At 47.6% G+C, this 14,641-nt stretch overlaps 1 protein-coding gene across 2 annotated transcripts in view; it reads left to right on the forward strand.

Moving 5' to 3' along the window:
* The window catches only part of LOC137427239 (uncharacterized), a 128,196-nt gene that overhangs the window by 85,232 nt on the left and 28,323 nt on the right, over nt 1-14,641 (forward strand). For both annotated transcript variants that reach the window (XM_068116571.2, XM_078778540.1), the window contains one exon: nt 8,006-11,721. In XM_068116571.2, coding sequence (XP_067972672.2) covers nt 8,006-11,472 — 3,467 coding nt within the window. In that variant the 3' untranslated portion in view covers nt 11,473-11,721. The remainder of the gene's footprint in view (nt 1-8,005; nt 11,722-14,641) is intronic.

Genomic DNA, 14,641 nt, shown 5'->3' on the forward strand with positions numbered 1-14,641 from the left:
GTCATGTGGTCTGATGAGACCAAAATAGAGCTTTTTGGTTTAAACTCCACTCGCCGTGTTTGGAGGAAGGAGAAGGATGAGTACAACCCCAAGAACACCATCCCAACCGTGAAGCATGGAGGTGGAAACATCATTCTTTGGGGATGCATTTCTGCAAAGGGGACAGGACGACTGCACCGTATTGAGGGGAGGATGGATGGGGCCATGTATCGCGAGATCTTGGCCAACAATCTCCTGCCCTCAATAAGAGCATTGAAGATGGGGCGTGGCTGGGTCTTCCAGCATGACAACGACCCGAAACACACAGCCAGGGCAACTAAGGAGTGGCTCCGTAAGAAGCATCTCAAGGTCCTGGAGTGGCCTAGCCAGTCTCCAGACCTGAACCCAATAGAAAATCTTTGGAGGGAGCTGAAAGTCTGTGTTGCGCAGCGACAGCCCCGAAACCTGAAGGATCTGGCGAAGATCTGTATGGAGGAGTGGGCCAAAATCCCTGCTGCAGTGTGTGCAAACCTGGTTAAGAACTACAGGAAACGTCTGATCTCTGTAATTGCAAACAATGGTTTCTGTACCAAATATTAAGTTCTGTTTTTCTGATGTATCAAATACTTATTTCATGCAATAAAATGCAAATTAATTACTTAAAAATCATACAATGTGATTTTCAGGATTTTTGTTTTAGATTCCGTCTTTCACAGTTGAAGTGTACCTATGATAAAAATTACAGACCTTTACGTGCTTTGTAAGTGGGAAAACCTGCAACATCGGCAGTGTATCAAATACTTGTTCTCCCCACTGTATATATGGGATGAGATTCCCAGATTACAAACTCCCAAAGAAAAGGAGCAACTGACAGAACTTAATGGTGTTGAGCAGGAAATAGAACAGTAAGAGAGGAGAGCAGAAGCAGATGGGATTTCAAGTTTAATTACAATAACAGAGACAGAGATTGGGCAACAGATTGGCGAATTGAATCAGGAAACAGAATTGGAAACTCCACAACGGGATCAAAGATTGACAATAGCAAATGCTGCAGTGACATCTCCAGAGGAAGAACAACTCAAAGTTACTAACTCAGGTCAAATAGCACCTTTACAAACAAATAAGAGTAACAATGATAGATCACAATGAGGAGGAGAATAAGGGACAAACAGAAAGAAGAAGAGGAAGAGGAGGTTGACAACGAACAGCATAGGTTTGAAGAGGAGTTGGCTAATAAAATATAGGAAAATCAAACGAATATCACCCAGGTGAAAACTGCAACTCCACCGAATAAAAAACAACAAACAACTGAAGATACAAGTAAGGACAAGTAAGCCAAGCAGTCGCTAAAATGCTCCCTAAATCACCTCATCTGAGAGAGATTAACGATGTGAGTTTTGTAGCAGCGCTGTATGTCGAAGAGAAAATAACAGGCAAACAATACAAAAAAGATAGATCTGATAATCTGAACAAAAACAAAACACCACCATGGAAGCAGAGACTGGAGAAGCAGAGAGACCAAAGGAAACGGGACAAATAGAACGATTCAAAAAGGGAAACAGAAGTCCAAAGCTCAAGAAAAAAATCAGACAAAAAAAAAGAAATACATCAAAATTAATGGGACAGAACTATGAACTGCCCATAAGCTCCAAATACAACAGGTAGCAGGGAAAAAAAACAAACTATGATGAGGCCAGCAACAGAAGAAAGCAAAATCAACAGTTTGATAACAACCCGAAAAAAAAGGTTCTACAGAAAACTATGGAAACAGAAACAAAATTTAGCAACGCCCCCCAAAAAAGAGAATCTTGAAAATTTTTGGAAAGGGATATATGAAGACGAAAGAGAACACAACAAGGACGCAGATTGGATCCGAAACCTGGAAGAGAAGAAACTACATCTCGAGGAAATGCCCCCAGTAATAATTGATGCAGAAAAGATAAGACAACAACTTGAAAGATTGCAAACTGCAAATGCCCTGGCCTCGATGGGACACCAAACTTTTGGTTAAAGCAACTGTATGCTCTCCACCCTCACTACGCTCGAGCATTTAACAAAATCATCAAAGGGGAACAGTCAATGGATCAATGGTTCACAGAAGGCAACACTTCTCATCTCAAAATCTAATAAAACCCATCTACCCCACAAGTCGAGATTAATAACATGCTTACCAACAGCATACAAACTTTTAACAGGATTATTCATCGATTACATTTACGAACACCTCACTCAACAAGGAGCTTTGGAGATAGAACAGAAAGGATGTAAGAGAGGGTGCTGTGGAATGATAGACCATTTGTTATTAAACAAGACCAGACTCGAAAACTGCAAGCTTCCACAAACCAACTTAGCCATGGCCTGGATAGATTACAAAAGGCCTTTCATAGTGTCCCACATTCATGGATTATGAAATGCATGCAAGTATACAAAGTTAACCCCCAAATAGTCACACTGATAGAGAAAGCAATGATGCTCTGGAATACCACGCTGATACGACCTCTCTTGGAAGGAAAAATTGAAATCCCATGAGTAAAAATACGACGTGGTATCTTAAAAGGTGACAGCCTTTCCCCCCTCCTGTTTTATCTGTCTCTGAATCCACTGAGTGACCTCATCAATGAACAAGGACATGGATAAAATGCAACGCACAACATAAAAATGACCAAAGAACCAAGAAAGGTGACACATCTACTGTACATGGACGATTTAAAACTCCGCACCGAATGTTGACAAATTAGCAGATCAACTCGAACTAGTAAAGCGCTACTCGGAGGACATTCAAGTGGGATTTGGTCTTCACAAATGCGCCAAATGCACATTTATATCTGGTAAAACAAAAAGAACACACAATATCTCAATCGATGAAAGTACAATACAAGAACTAGAAAACGAAGTATCCTGCAGATACTTCGGAATAGAAGAAGGTCCCCAGGTACAACACAAAAAATGTGTAAAACAATCAGCAAAGAGTACCTACGCAGAATAACACTAATTCTGAAATCATCCCTCTCTCCAATGAACAAAATCAAAGCTGCAAACCAACTTGCAGTACCGGTAATGCAGGCCAGCTGTGCAATTTTAAACAGGCGACAATCGGAGATCATCAACGTAGGCACAAAAACAAGGAAACTTCCAACTATTCATGAACTATTCTACAAAAACCAATACATTGTGAGGTTTCACTTGCCAAGACGAGGAGGAGGAGGCGGTCTGATGGAGCTGAACCAAGTGTGAAGAACAGCGTGTGTAGGACTAGTGGAGTATGTGAAAAGCTCAACAGACTATCGAATAAGATTTGTGCACGAGCAAGAAAACAATCAAAAAAGGTATCCTTCATCCATTTAGCAACAAATTTCCAAAAACAGGTGCAAACACAGGATACTACACACGAAAATCAAACAGAAACATGTACAGCCTTTAATGATCGCAAAGAAGAAAAAGAACAAATATCAGCATATATATATATATATATATATATATATATATATATATATATATATATATATATATATATATATGCTGATATTTGTTCTTATATATATATATATTGTTGCGGATCTCTTGAAGCCCGTCGACGTACAGAGGGGGGTTATTCCCTTTTCCCCCCTCGGGCCTTCGAGTCCACGAGGCCCTGTCGCCACTCCCGTAGCGAGCGTGCGGAAGGGTATCGGGTCGACTCCACACGTACCTTCTGTACCCACGCCGCCACGAGAACGGGGACTGGACCTCGCACAAGCCACGCTAATCGGATACGCCGAGCGGTTTGCGTGTCATGTGACTTGTGCCGATACTTTTATTGAACCCGATTGAGCGGTTTTATTCATGCGATGCTAGGCCAATAGATGGAAATGACGGGAACGATCAAATAGAAGGAAGAACACAGGTTTATTTACAACTATACAAGGATCAGGATACGGAGAAGGGACACAGAGCAGATGCGTAATCAGTCTTAACTAAACCCCAGACAAGGGCCCACTCACTCACGCAGGGAAAGGAAGGAAGGAAGGACAAGTTCGCGCTCCAAACGCGCCTTGGTGCCGGTCGCTCCCGGACAGCTCGCCGGGCGTGGCCCTCGTATGTTTGCGGCACGTGTGCTGGGAGCGCAGGCAGGGAGATCGTGCGTCTGTGGCCCGGGATGGATCGTCTTCACAAGCGCGTTATTCACAGCCGCAGGGCACAGGGATAGTTCGTGCACAGAGAGGCTATAACAAGCACCTGATTGCCTTCACTCGTGACGACAACGTCTCTTTCTCACTGGGACTTGGTCACTGGTACTCTGACTCACAACGCTATCTGGGGCACTCTGCACTGGAAGACTAAGGGGCTGGGCGACTCTCTGGGCGACTCTGATGCCGGGGGCTCGGGGCAGGGTCTTATATCGCCTCTCCCCGGTCCTACCCGAATGTTCCAAGCCCCTCCTCTCGCTGCCGTTGTTAGCCACTCCCCTTGAGCTCCGATTGGCTGCTCGCCGCTTACCGGCCACTCCCCTGCAGCTCCTCCCTTCGGCCTGCCAGACTTGTTCCAGGCCTAGCACGTGGCATTCCAGCCCAAAGAACACCTAACTTACTGACCTGCTCAACGCAAAATAACACAGGAAAGGAGACTACGCTTACATTTACTAAGAAATAACTGAACTCGGCTACATGTTGGGGTGCAACTACCTACGAGGGGGGTCATTCTTTATTCACAAAACCGCAACACTACCCCCCTCTCTCACCAGACTCGTCCCGAGTCGACCCCAACAATGGAACAACTGGTAGAGCCTGGCATGCAAATTTACCATTACTTTTACATGTGACACATATGTGTAATCCCCCGAGCATTTACTCTGACCCATTTGTGCGACATTTTTAACACTAAATATGTCCCCCCTAATGCGTTGAGCAGCTACTCTAACAGACTCACACCCACAACTACCCGAGTATTTTCGGAATTTTCAATCTAAACACATAGCCGGTGGGCAACATTCTTATATGTGCATGCACGGAACTTAAACTTTATTTACAATTCTATGACCCAGGACCTGCACTTTGAAAAAGAGAATTGGAGGGGAGAGAAACAAAACACTCAAATGGCACTTGCTGCTTGCATCTTGCATCTTGCGTCTTCTGTGTGCGGCTAACAAAACCAGCTGGCCCTGACTGGCAATACAGGCCATATGAAGCATCAGGGCCATCTAAGTTTTCACATCTTCTTCATACCTGGCACACGATAGTAAACAATTGCACACACTTTCTTTTCATTGGCCAGCAGGGCCACTCTCCTGTAGTCCAACTGCGTGGCATCAGTGCCACTCAACAAGTGGTCCGAAGGTGCAAGATGATTTTGCAGCAAGATGCTGCACAGCAGAGGTGCGAGTCACAAGGCTTGTGGTCCCCGAGTGTGACAAGGGTGCAGCAAAAATGGGTCTGGCAGCAAAGTGCTGCACAGGTCGGCTGCACAGGTGTAACAAGGACATGGCAGCAAGGTGTTTTTGGCAGCAAGGTGCTGCACAGTTCGGCTGCACAGGTGTAACAAGGACATGGCAGCAGGGTGGTTTTGGAAGCAAGGTGCTGCACAGTTCGGCCTCCAAAACGGTCCTGGGGCGGGGAGGGAAGACGAAGCACAACAAGCAAAACGGAAAGGACACAGTGGCACACAAAAAACAAGGTGACCAGGCACCACCATGCCTGGTGCGGTGCGAGGGATGCGGAAGAGCGAGCAGAGCAAGCTCGTGCCTAGCCTTCCGTACCCCCCACCGTTGGCTACACTACCCTAGCCCCCCTTGTATTTACAATCAGTCTCTACGTCTTGACTCCCATATCCCCCTCTAATTCCAAATTCGTCCCCAATTCGACGATCGTCGGCTTCTCTACTTTCCCCGTCGCTACTCCCATAGCCCCGGTCAACTTGGCTGTGCTCCGCTCTAGCTCGCTCCCCACGCGTTCTCCGCACCGTGTCACCTCGTCGCATACCACTGCGACTTCCTCGCTCAGCTTGCGCCCAATGTCCTCCCCCATTTTTTTATATCCCTTCTTGCTGCTGCTTTCATTTTTTCCAGGTCACACCTGGATTCCTCCCTCTGGACATCCATTTTGTTTTTCATTTCTTTCATTTCCCTGGTGGATTTGTCCCCCAATGCGTCCATTCGATTAGCCATTTGACCACCCATTTTGTTCATTTCCCTGGTGGATTTGTCACTCATTTCTTTCATGTATGCCATCATTTGCGCCACGAGTAGCGGCATGTCCAAACCCACTGGCACCGCGGGCTCAGCTTCCGCCGCCACGTACGAGGCGCCGCCATTTTCCTCCCCTACTGCTGCACCCTCATCTGCTTCCCCTTCTAATAATTGTTCCTGCCGGTCCTGGGTCATTAATTCTTCCTCGTCTAATATTCCCACCGGCATTTGACCATCTTGGCCAGCCATCGTACGAATATAAATTTGATTTTAAGACTACATTTCGTCCACTCGTAATTTTGAGCACGTGAAGCGCACTCTAGGTCCAATTATCCCACTCCCGGACACCAATTTGTTGCGTGTCCGGTTCGAATCCCAATCCTGACCACCAATTTGTTGCGGATCTCTCGAAGCCCGTCGACATACAGAGGGGGGGGGGGGGGTTATTCCCTTTTCCCCCCTCGGGCCTTCGAGTCCACGAGGCCGAGCCGCCACTCCCATAGCGAGCGTGCGGAAGGGTATCGGGTCGACTCCACACGTACCTTCGGTACCCACGCCGCCACGAGAACAGGGACTGGACCTCGCACAAGCCACGCTAATCGGATACGCCGAGCGGTTTGCGTGTCACGTGACTTGTGCCGTTACTTTTATTGAACCCGATTGAGCGGTTTTATTCGTGCGATGCTAGGCCAAAAGATGGAAATGACGGGAACGATCAAATAGAAGGAAGAACACAGGTTTATTTACAACTATACAAGGATCAGGATAAGGAGAAGGGACACAGAGCAGATGCTTAATCAGTCTTAACTTATCCCCAGACAAGGGCCCACTCACTCACGCAGGGAAAGGAAGGAAGGACAAGTTTGCACTCCAAACGCGCCTTGGCGCCGGTCGCTCCTGGACAGCTCGCCGGGCGTGGCCCTCGGATGTCCGTGGCACATGTGCTGGGAGCGCAGGCAGGGAGATCGTGCGCCTGTGGCCCGGGATGGATCGTCTTCACAAGCGCGTTATTCACAGCCACAGAGCGCAGGGCACAGGGATAGTTCGTGCACAGAGAGGCTATAACAAGCACCCGATTGCCTTCACTTGTGACTACAACGTCTCTTTCTCACTGGGACTTGGTCACTGGTACTCTGACTCACAACGCTCTCTGGGGCACTCTGCACTGGAAGACTGAGGGGCTGGGCGACCCTCTGGGCGACTCTGACACGGGGGGGGGGGGGGGGGGGGCTCGGGGCAGGGTCTTATATCGCCCCTCCCCGGTCCTACCCGAATGTTCCAAGCCCCTCCTCTCGCTGCCGTTGTTAGCCACTCCCCTTGAGCTCCGATTGGCTGCTCGCCGCTTACCGGCCACTCCCCTACAACTCCTCCCTTCGGCCTGCCAGACTTGTTCCAGGCCTAGCACGTGGCATTCCAGCCCAAAGAACACCTAACTCACTGGCCTGCTCAACGCAAACTAACACATGAAAGGAGACTACGCTTACATTTATTAAGAAATAACTGAACTAAAGCGAGGCTACTTGTTGTGGTGCAACTACCGACGAGGGGGGTCATTCTTTATTCACAAAACCGCAACAATATTATATATATATATGTGTGTGTGTATGTGTGTGATATATATGCAGGGGTTGATGGTAATGCAGCAGTTAAATAACAATGCTGATGCAACTTGTTGAATTTGGTAAAGGTTTTACAACCTGATTCCTTTTTTCTGGTTTGCCCATACTGTCTAGCTTAAATTTGTGGTGTACTAAGCCTATAAACTTCGAATAACATGCATATTGAGCTCATTCTCTTCCTGAAACCATTGCCTTAACAATATCGTGCTTTTCTCTTTCCCTTCACCCACAATGTTATTTTTTTTAGGGAATTGTGGAAGTGAAATAACTGCTGGACTGGAGCATGAAGAGAGAATTCTATTTGAGAAGAGCGAATTTCATGATAATGGCAAGAAAGTGGACAATAATAATTTGAGCAATGCACCTTCATGTGAGTTACCATCTGCTAGTGGAAATGTGCAAAATGTTTCAAATACGCACTGCCAGAATGACATTTTTGAGAGAAATGAAACCTCGGATATTGAAGAAGGAGAACTTGTTAGTGATAGTGAAGAAGAGGTCTCCATGTTTGGTCAAACAAAATCCATAGTTAATGCCTTTTCAAGCCAAAGGAAAAACAGGAAAGGAGCTTCCAGCAAACAATATACGTGGTTAGTTAACCACCCATGCACAAGGAAAGAAAAGCAAAGTTTGGATCATTGCAGAATTCACAGAGAAACGTCATCAAAGAACTATACAAAGAGGAAACATTTGCTATCATGTCAAAATTCCAAACACCTGCAGCGAAATGCATCCTTGTGGTCCGCGCCGGTTGAGGCGCCCCGGAGATCTGGGATGGTGGACGCGCCCCGCAGGTCCGCGCCGGTCAAAGTGCCCCGCAGGTCCGCGCCGGTCGAGGCGCCCCACAGGTCCGCGCCAGTTGAGGAGCCCCGCAGGTCCATGCCGGTCGAGGTGCCCCACAGATCCATGCCGGTCGAGGCGCCCCGCAGGTCTGCACCGGTCGAGGCGCCCCGCAGGTCCGCGCAGGTCGAGGCGCCCCGCAGGTCCACGCCGGTCAAGGCGCCCCGCAGGTCCGCTCCGGTCGAGGCGCTTCGGAGGTCCGTGCCGGTCGAGGCGCCCCGAAGGTCCACGCCGGTCAAGGCTCCCCGGAGGTCCGCGCCGGTCGAGGAGCCCCGGAGGTCCGCGCCGGTCGAGGAGCCCCGGAGGTCCGCGCCGGTCGAGGAGCCCCGGAGGTCCGCGCCGGTCGAGGGGCCCCGGAGGTCCGCGCCGGTCGAGGAGCCCCGGAGGTCCGCGCCGGTCGAGGAGCCCCGGAGGTCCGCGCCGGTCGAGGATCCCCGGAGGTCCGCGCCGGTCGAGGATCCCCGGAGGTCCGCGCCAGTCGAGGAGCCCCGGAGGTCCGCGCCGGTCGAGGAGGTCCGGAGGTCCGCGCCGGTCGAGGAGCCCCGGAGGTCCGCGCCGGTCGAGGAGCCCCGGAGGTCCGCGCCGGTCGAGGAGTCCCGGAGGTCCGTGCCGGTCGATGCACCCTGGAAATCAGCGCCGGTCATGGCGAAGCGGCGGGTGGTGCTGCAGTCGGTGCAGGATGAAGCTCCCTGGCGGTTGGCATCACATAGTCTTGAACCCTTCACATGTTTTGATGTGATAGACAATGATGGTGATGGGTCGCCGGTGAAAAGTCAAATAAATGATTATCAAGTTCAAAACAAAGACTATGTAAGTAAGAAACAATACGACGTCAATGATGATCATCAGCAGGAAGCTGGAGGATTTTCCACAACAGTGATGAGTGCTTTACGAGCTGCCAGGAATGTGGTGCAACGTACTTACAGCAAACTTCATAAACAGTTTGAATGTGAAAGGTTTTGGGCCATTCTCCATCTCGCTTCTCGAGAGTTCCCCACTAAGTTAGAGATCATAGACTGGCAATCACACAAAGCTTTACAATGTCGGATCCTGGCATTGATAAAACAGACTGTTGGCAATCTGAGAAAAAGCAAGTGCGTTGAGAAAGTGCTGCAAGATAAGCCTTGTGACATGAAAGTGCTTTTGTTTAAAATTCTTGATAATGAACTCGAAAGCATGTTCAATATTGTTCAGAACCTCTTGTTTTCTGTTTCTCCTTCTGGTCATGCGGACAAACAAATACAGGAGCAAAGAACAAGCCAATTGTGTATGTCTTTGGTAAATGATGAAAGTGCTGAAGGACCACTTCCTCAACAAACATGCATTGACAATGGAGCTTGTGATCGTAGTAAGAAAGAAATAACTGTGTTGCCTCCAGAAAGTGTTATCCGGAACAATCTTGCGAATGAACCCAATGATGTTTTAAGGATTCGCTGTGACAAAGGCTTTGGAGACCTGAGCACATACCGAATTCCAAAACTGCGCAAAAAAGAATTGCCAGAAATGTCTTGTCAAAATGCTTATGGACCTCCAGCCAAAAAACGTAACAAATCACCACTGGAAAAAACTAAAAGGAATTCTGAAGTGGCATTGAGCAAATTAAATGTCTCAACAAATGAAAAATGGAAGCAGAAAGCATTGTTACCAAAGGGCCCTGAAATGCAATTTAAACCAATGATTGGCTCTTCAGAACAGCATGGTAACAATCTGGCTCCCACTGTGGTTACAACGGTGGATTATACTGTGGACATTGATTCCTGTGATAGCTTGCTTGCTCAGCGCCTTTGGGATACTGGTGATATTGAAATAGATGGTTGTCCTGCTACACCAGGGAAAAGTATGTTCGGTCCCACTTCTTCAGAAATACAAAACATACCTGCAAGTGTAGAAAGTGTCAGCTTCTCGATTTGTCCAGAGCAAGTAATAGGTGAAGCATTCAAGGCATTGGTTCGAGCCACAGAAAGTAACCAGCAGGCTATTAAACCGGTGCCAGCGCACCCATTTGGGATCACCGGATGTGAAGGGTCTGTTTCTAAAATCCAAGGCAGTGCAAGGTCATTTTTGAGAAGTGAACAGGGCAGGCTCCCCATCATCTCTACCATTCTGCAAGCAGACCTGGAATTATCCCATTCTCTTCTCTCCCCACTGAAGGACTCTCTGTTATTTGAGCCATCACATGATGGCAAATGCAATAACACTACAAGTGCTGGTATAACGAGAGTGTTACCAGAAGCATGTTTTAACGAGAATGCCCAGTTTGAGCTTGATACGATCACTGAGGATATGTCGTCAATAAAGGTTGCGATGAAGGTAAATGAGGTGGAAATTCCTGCAGGAACGGATAAAAGAACTGAGGTTATTGTACAAAATGGATTGACAATAAACAACACCACACAGTCACAGGACACAGAGATGATGAGGAAAAGCACCAAAGAACCCTCTGGACCAGTCGATCTGCAGCAAGTAACATTGGACAATCAACAGGGGTTTGCTTTCAGAAGATCAAAAGAACGTTTAATGGACCATTGTGGTTCTGTAGACTTTTTGATTGTTGAGAACGAAACTGAAAATGACTCGGTCAGTGCTGCAAATGTGATCGTAACAAGCGAGTGTGGGTCGAGTCTCTCATTGACCAGGCCGAAGGGAGCAACATTAAGAACGATGGAACAATTCACGGGCAATGATCAGTTGTCTGACTGTAGAATATTGCGTAATCACGTTGATTGCCTACAAAACAAGTCATCCAGTCTGCATTCATCTCTCACAAGTCCTATTACTGGAAAAGAGGAGTCTAATTTCACTTCTTGTCCAGCAACGGTAGAGGCAACAGTTGTGCAAACTCGGTCCTCAAAACACGAGCACGACGGTCCATAGTCGCAAACGATCTGCATCTGTTGCCGACCATGAATGTTCTGGAGTTCAGAGTTGTTCACTGTGCATGAAAATGGCCCCTAACCTGTGCAAGATTCCAAAAGGTATCCCACAGTTTCTCTCTCATCAGGACATGCACCAGCACAAAACATTGGGAAGCTCTGATGGAGAGGAGAATGCGACATCCTCAAAGTTCCTTCCAGCCAACAATGTGGTGATAGAAAATGGAGAGCGCTTAGTGAAATGGACAAGGTGAGTTTCTTGTATAAGTATGCATCTCCTTTTCTTTGTTCGGAACCTTGGTTACGTGTTTGAATTACTGAAGGCTGCGCATGGTGAACAGTCTTGTGTTACTTTAAAGATGTATAATAATTAATCAACAGATGGAACACTGCGTCAATATTTTTCTTCGTGAACGTCAGTGTTCATAGAAAAGCAAGAGTGTTTTGGGTAAAATGATTAGGGATACAAATGTACATGAAAATAGCTCAGACATAGGATGAAATGTGGTCGGGGGAAGTCGAGAAGAAGAGATCATGGTGGTAATAGGGGCTGAGAGGAAGTACCAATCAGCAGCTACCTTGAAGCAATCGAGGGAAGATTAAGAGTCAACAAGGAGAGGAGAATTGTATCGGTCAGAGATAAATCCGGCCCGTCACTACCCATGATCTCCATTAACCTTCCTTAACATAACGAATTTTAAGTTGAGGTGAGCAGATGATCTCGATGCCAGGTGGTTAACCAGGAGTGAACTGCTGATTGAACATGTGTGCCCCAGTAAAACCCGCCTGTAACTAAAATTGATTACCTGCCTGTAACGGTTCCGAGTCTCCAGAGTTGATTGCGACTCTGCCATATCTCACTGTGTGCATCGATAATCCATTTGTTGGTTTCGCAAATTATATCAAAAGCTTCTCCAGTTATTCTTAACAAAACAGCTAAAGACAAGTCCGTTTTTCTGCATCTAGTTTTGTTCAAGTCGTGAAGAAAATGAACAGACATGTACTCACGAACCGTGTGCATGTGGGTTGGACTTTTCCTTCTGGGATCTGACAGACAGTCGATTATAGCTGCATAGAATATTGTGAGATTCCCAAATCATCATCATTTATTAACAACAAAGCTATTGCGGCATATTTATTAACAAGATATCGAGGCATATTCTTAACAACAAAGACATCGCGGCATATTTATTAACAACAAAGATATTGTGGCATATTTATTAACAACATTACTAACAAAGATATCATGGCATATTTATTAACAACAAAGATATGGTGGCATATTTATTAACAACAAATATATTGTGGCACATTTATTGACAACAAAGATATCGAGGCATATTCTTAACAACAAAGATATCATGGCATATTCTTAACAAAGATATTGTGGCATATTTATTAACAGCAAATATATCGCTGCATATTTATTAACAACAAAGATACCACGGCGTGTTCTCAACAACAAATATATAGCGGCATATTTATTAACAACAAAGATATCACAGCATATTCTAAACAAAGATATCGCGGCATATTTATTAACAGCAAATATATCGCGGCATATTCGTAACAACAAAGATATCGCGGCATATTTATTAAGAACAAAGATATGGCGGCATATTTATTAACAACAAAGATAATGCGGCATATTTATTAACAACAAAGATATTGCGGCATATTTATTAACAACATTAACAACAAAGATATCGCGGCATATTTATTCACAACGTTAACAACAAAGATATCGTGGCATATTTATTAACAACAAAGATATTGCGGCATATTTATTCACAACATTAACAACAAAGATATCGCGGCACATTTATTAACAACAAAGATATCGCAGCACATTTATTAACAACAAAGATATTGCGATGTAAGAGTTGCGGATAACGAGAGGGCGAGACGCTTTGTAGCTTGATCAAAGCTCCTTTATTCCAACAGAACTAAAACATACTGGAACTCACGCATCTTTTATAACGCAACTCACTCTTCAGGGGGCGTGTCTCCAACAACCGAGCGCACACCACGCCCATACAATCAATAGCCCCACTGATCCCGTGCCTGTGGATTATATCCCAATGGGGTAAACCCGACATGCGCCCCCCACATGCGCCCCCCCCCCCCCCCCCCCCCCCCCCCCCCCCAGAATTCACTCGCACTGGCAATGTCCGTATTCGGGGATTGAGCCAACCGAGGGGGCTGGTCTAGGTCCAAGTGAGGCGGCTTGAGGCGGTCCACCGAAAGGTTGTCCGGTTTGCCGCCGATGTCGACCACGAAGGACTTGTCCCCGGTCTCCAGAATGCGGAAAGGCCCATCGTAAGGCACCAGGGCCACGTTAACCAGGTCAAACCGTCGCTCGGGGCGATGCACCTTCGAGCGTTGACACTCGACGCAGGCGTTGGCCCAGTCGCGCACATCCTTCCTGAGCCCGTGCCAAACGAACTTCGCCGCCACCAACTTTTGCGACGCCTTCCTGCCTGGGTGAGAAAGACCGTGGACGGCATCGAACACCAGCCGTCTCCAGCTGGTGGGAACGACGGGGCAATGTTGACCCAAGGAAACGTCGCACAGTAGCGTGGTGCCCGTGTCCTTGAACGGCACGTCAGATAGACGAAGCCCCGTGACTGCCGCCCTGCAGGCCTGGACCTCCGGGTCGGAGATCTGATCGGCCGCCATGCGGACGTAGTCGATGCCAAGGTGGACCACGCCGACTATGGCCGGGAGAGACAATCGGCAACCGTATTATCCTTCCCAGCAACATGTTGGATGTCTGCCGTGAACTCGGAAATGAAGGAGAACTGGCGTTGTTGACGGACGGACCACGGCTCCGAGACTTTGGCCATGGCAAAAACCAGGGGTTTGTGGTCCACAAACGCCGTGAACGGGCGGGCTTTCAACAGGTAACGGAAGTGTCGGGCAGCTAGGTAGAGGCCTAGGAGCTCACGATCGAAGGTACTGTACTTTCGTTCGTTAGGGCGGAGCTGCCGGCTAAAAAAAGCAAGCGGCTGCCACGCCCTGTTGACCCACTGCTCGTGCACGGCGCCAACCGCGTAGTCCGAAGCGTCCGTGGTGAGAGCAATCGGTGCATCGGGCGACGGATGTGCCAGCATGGTTGCGCTGGCGAGGGCCAGTTTAGCATCCGTGAAAGCCGTGGCCATCCCCTCGGT

Source organism: Myxine glutinosa, chromosome 5, assembly GCF_964187855.1.
Source record: "Myxine glutinosa chromosome 5, kmMyxGlut1.1, whole genome shotgun sequence".
Classification (NCBI taxonomy): Eukaryota; Metazoa; Chordata; class Myxini; order Myxiniformes; family Myxinidae; genus Myxine; species Myxine glutinosa.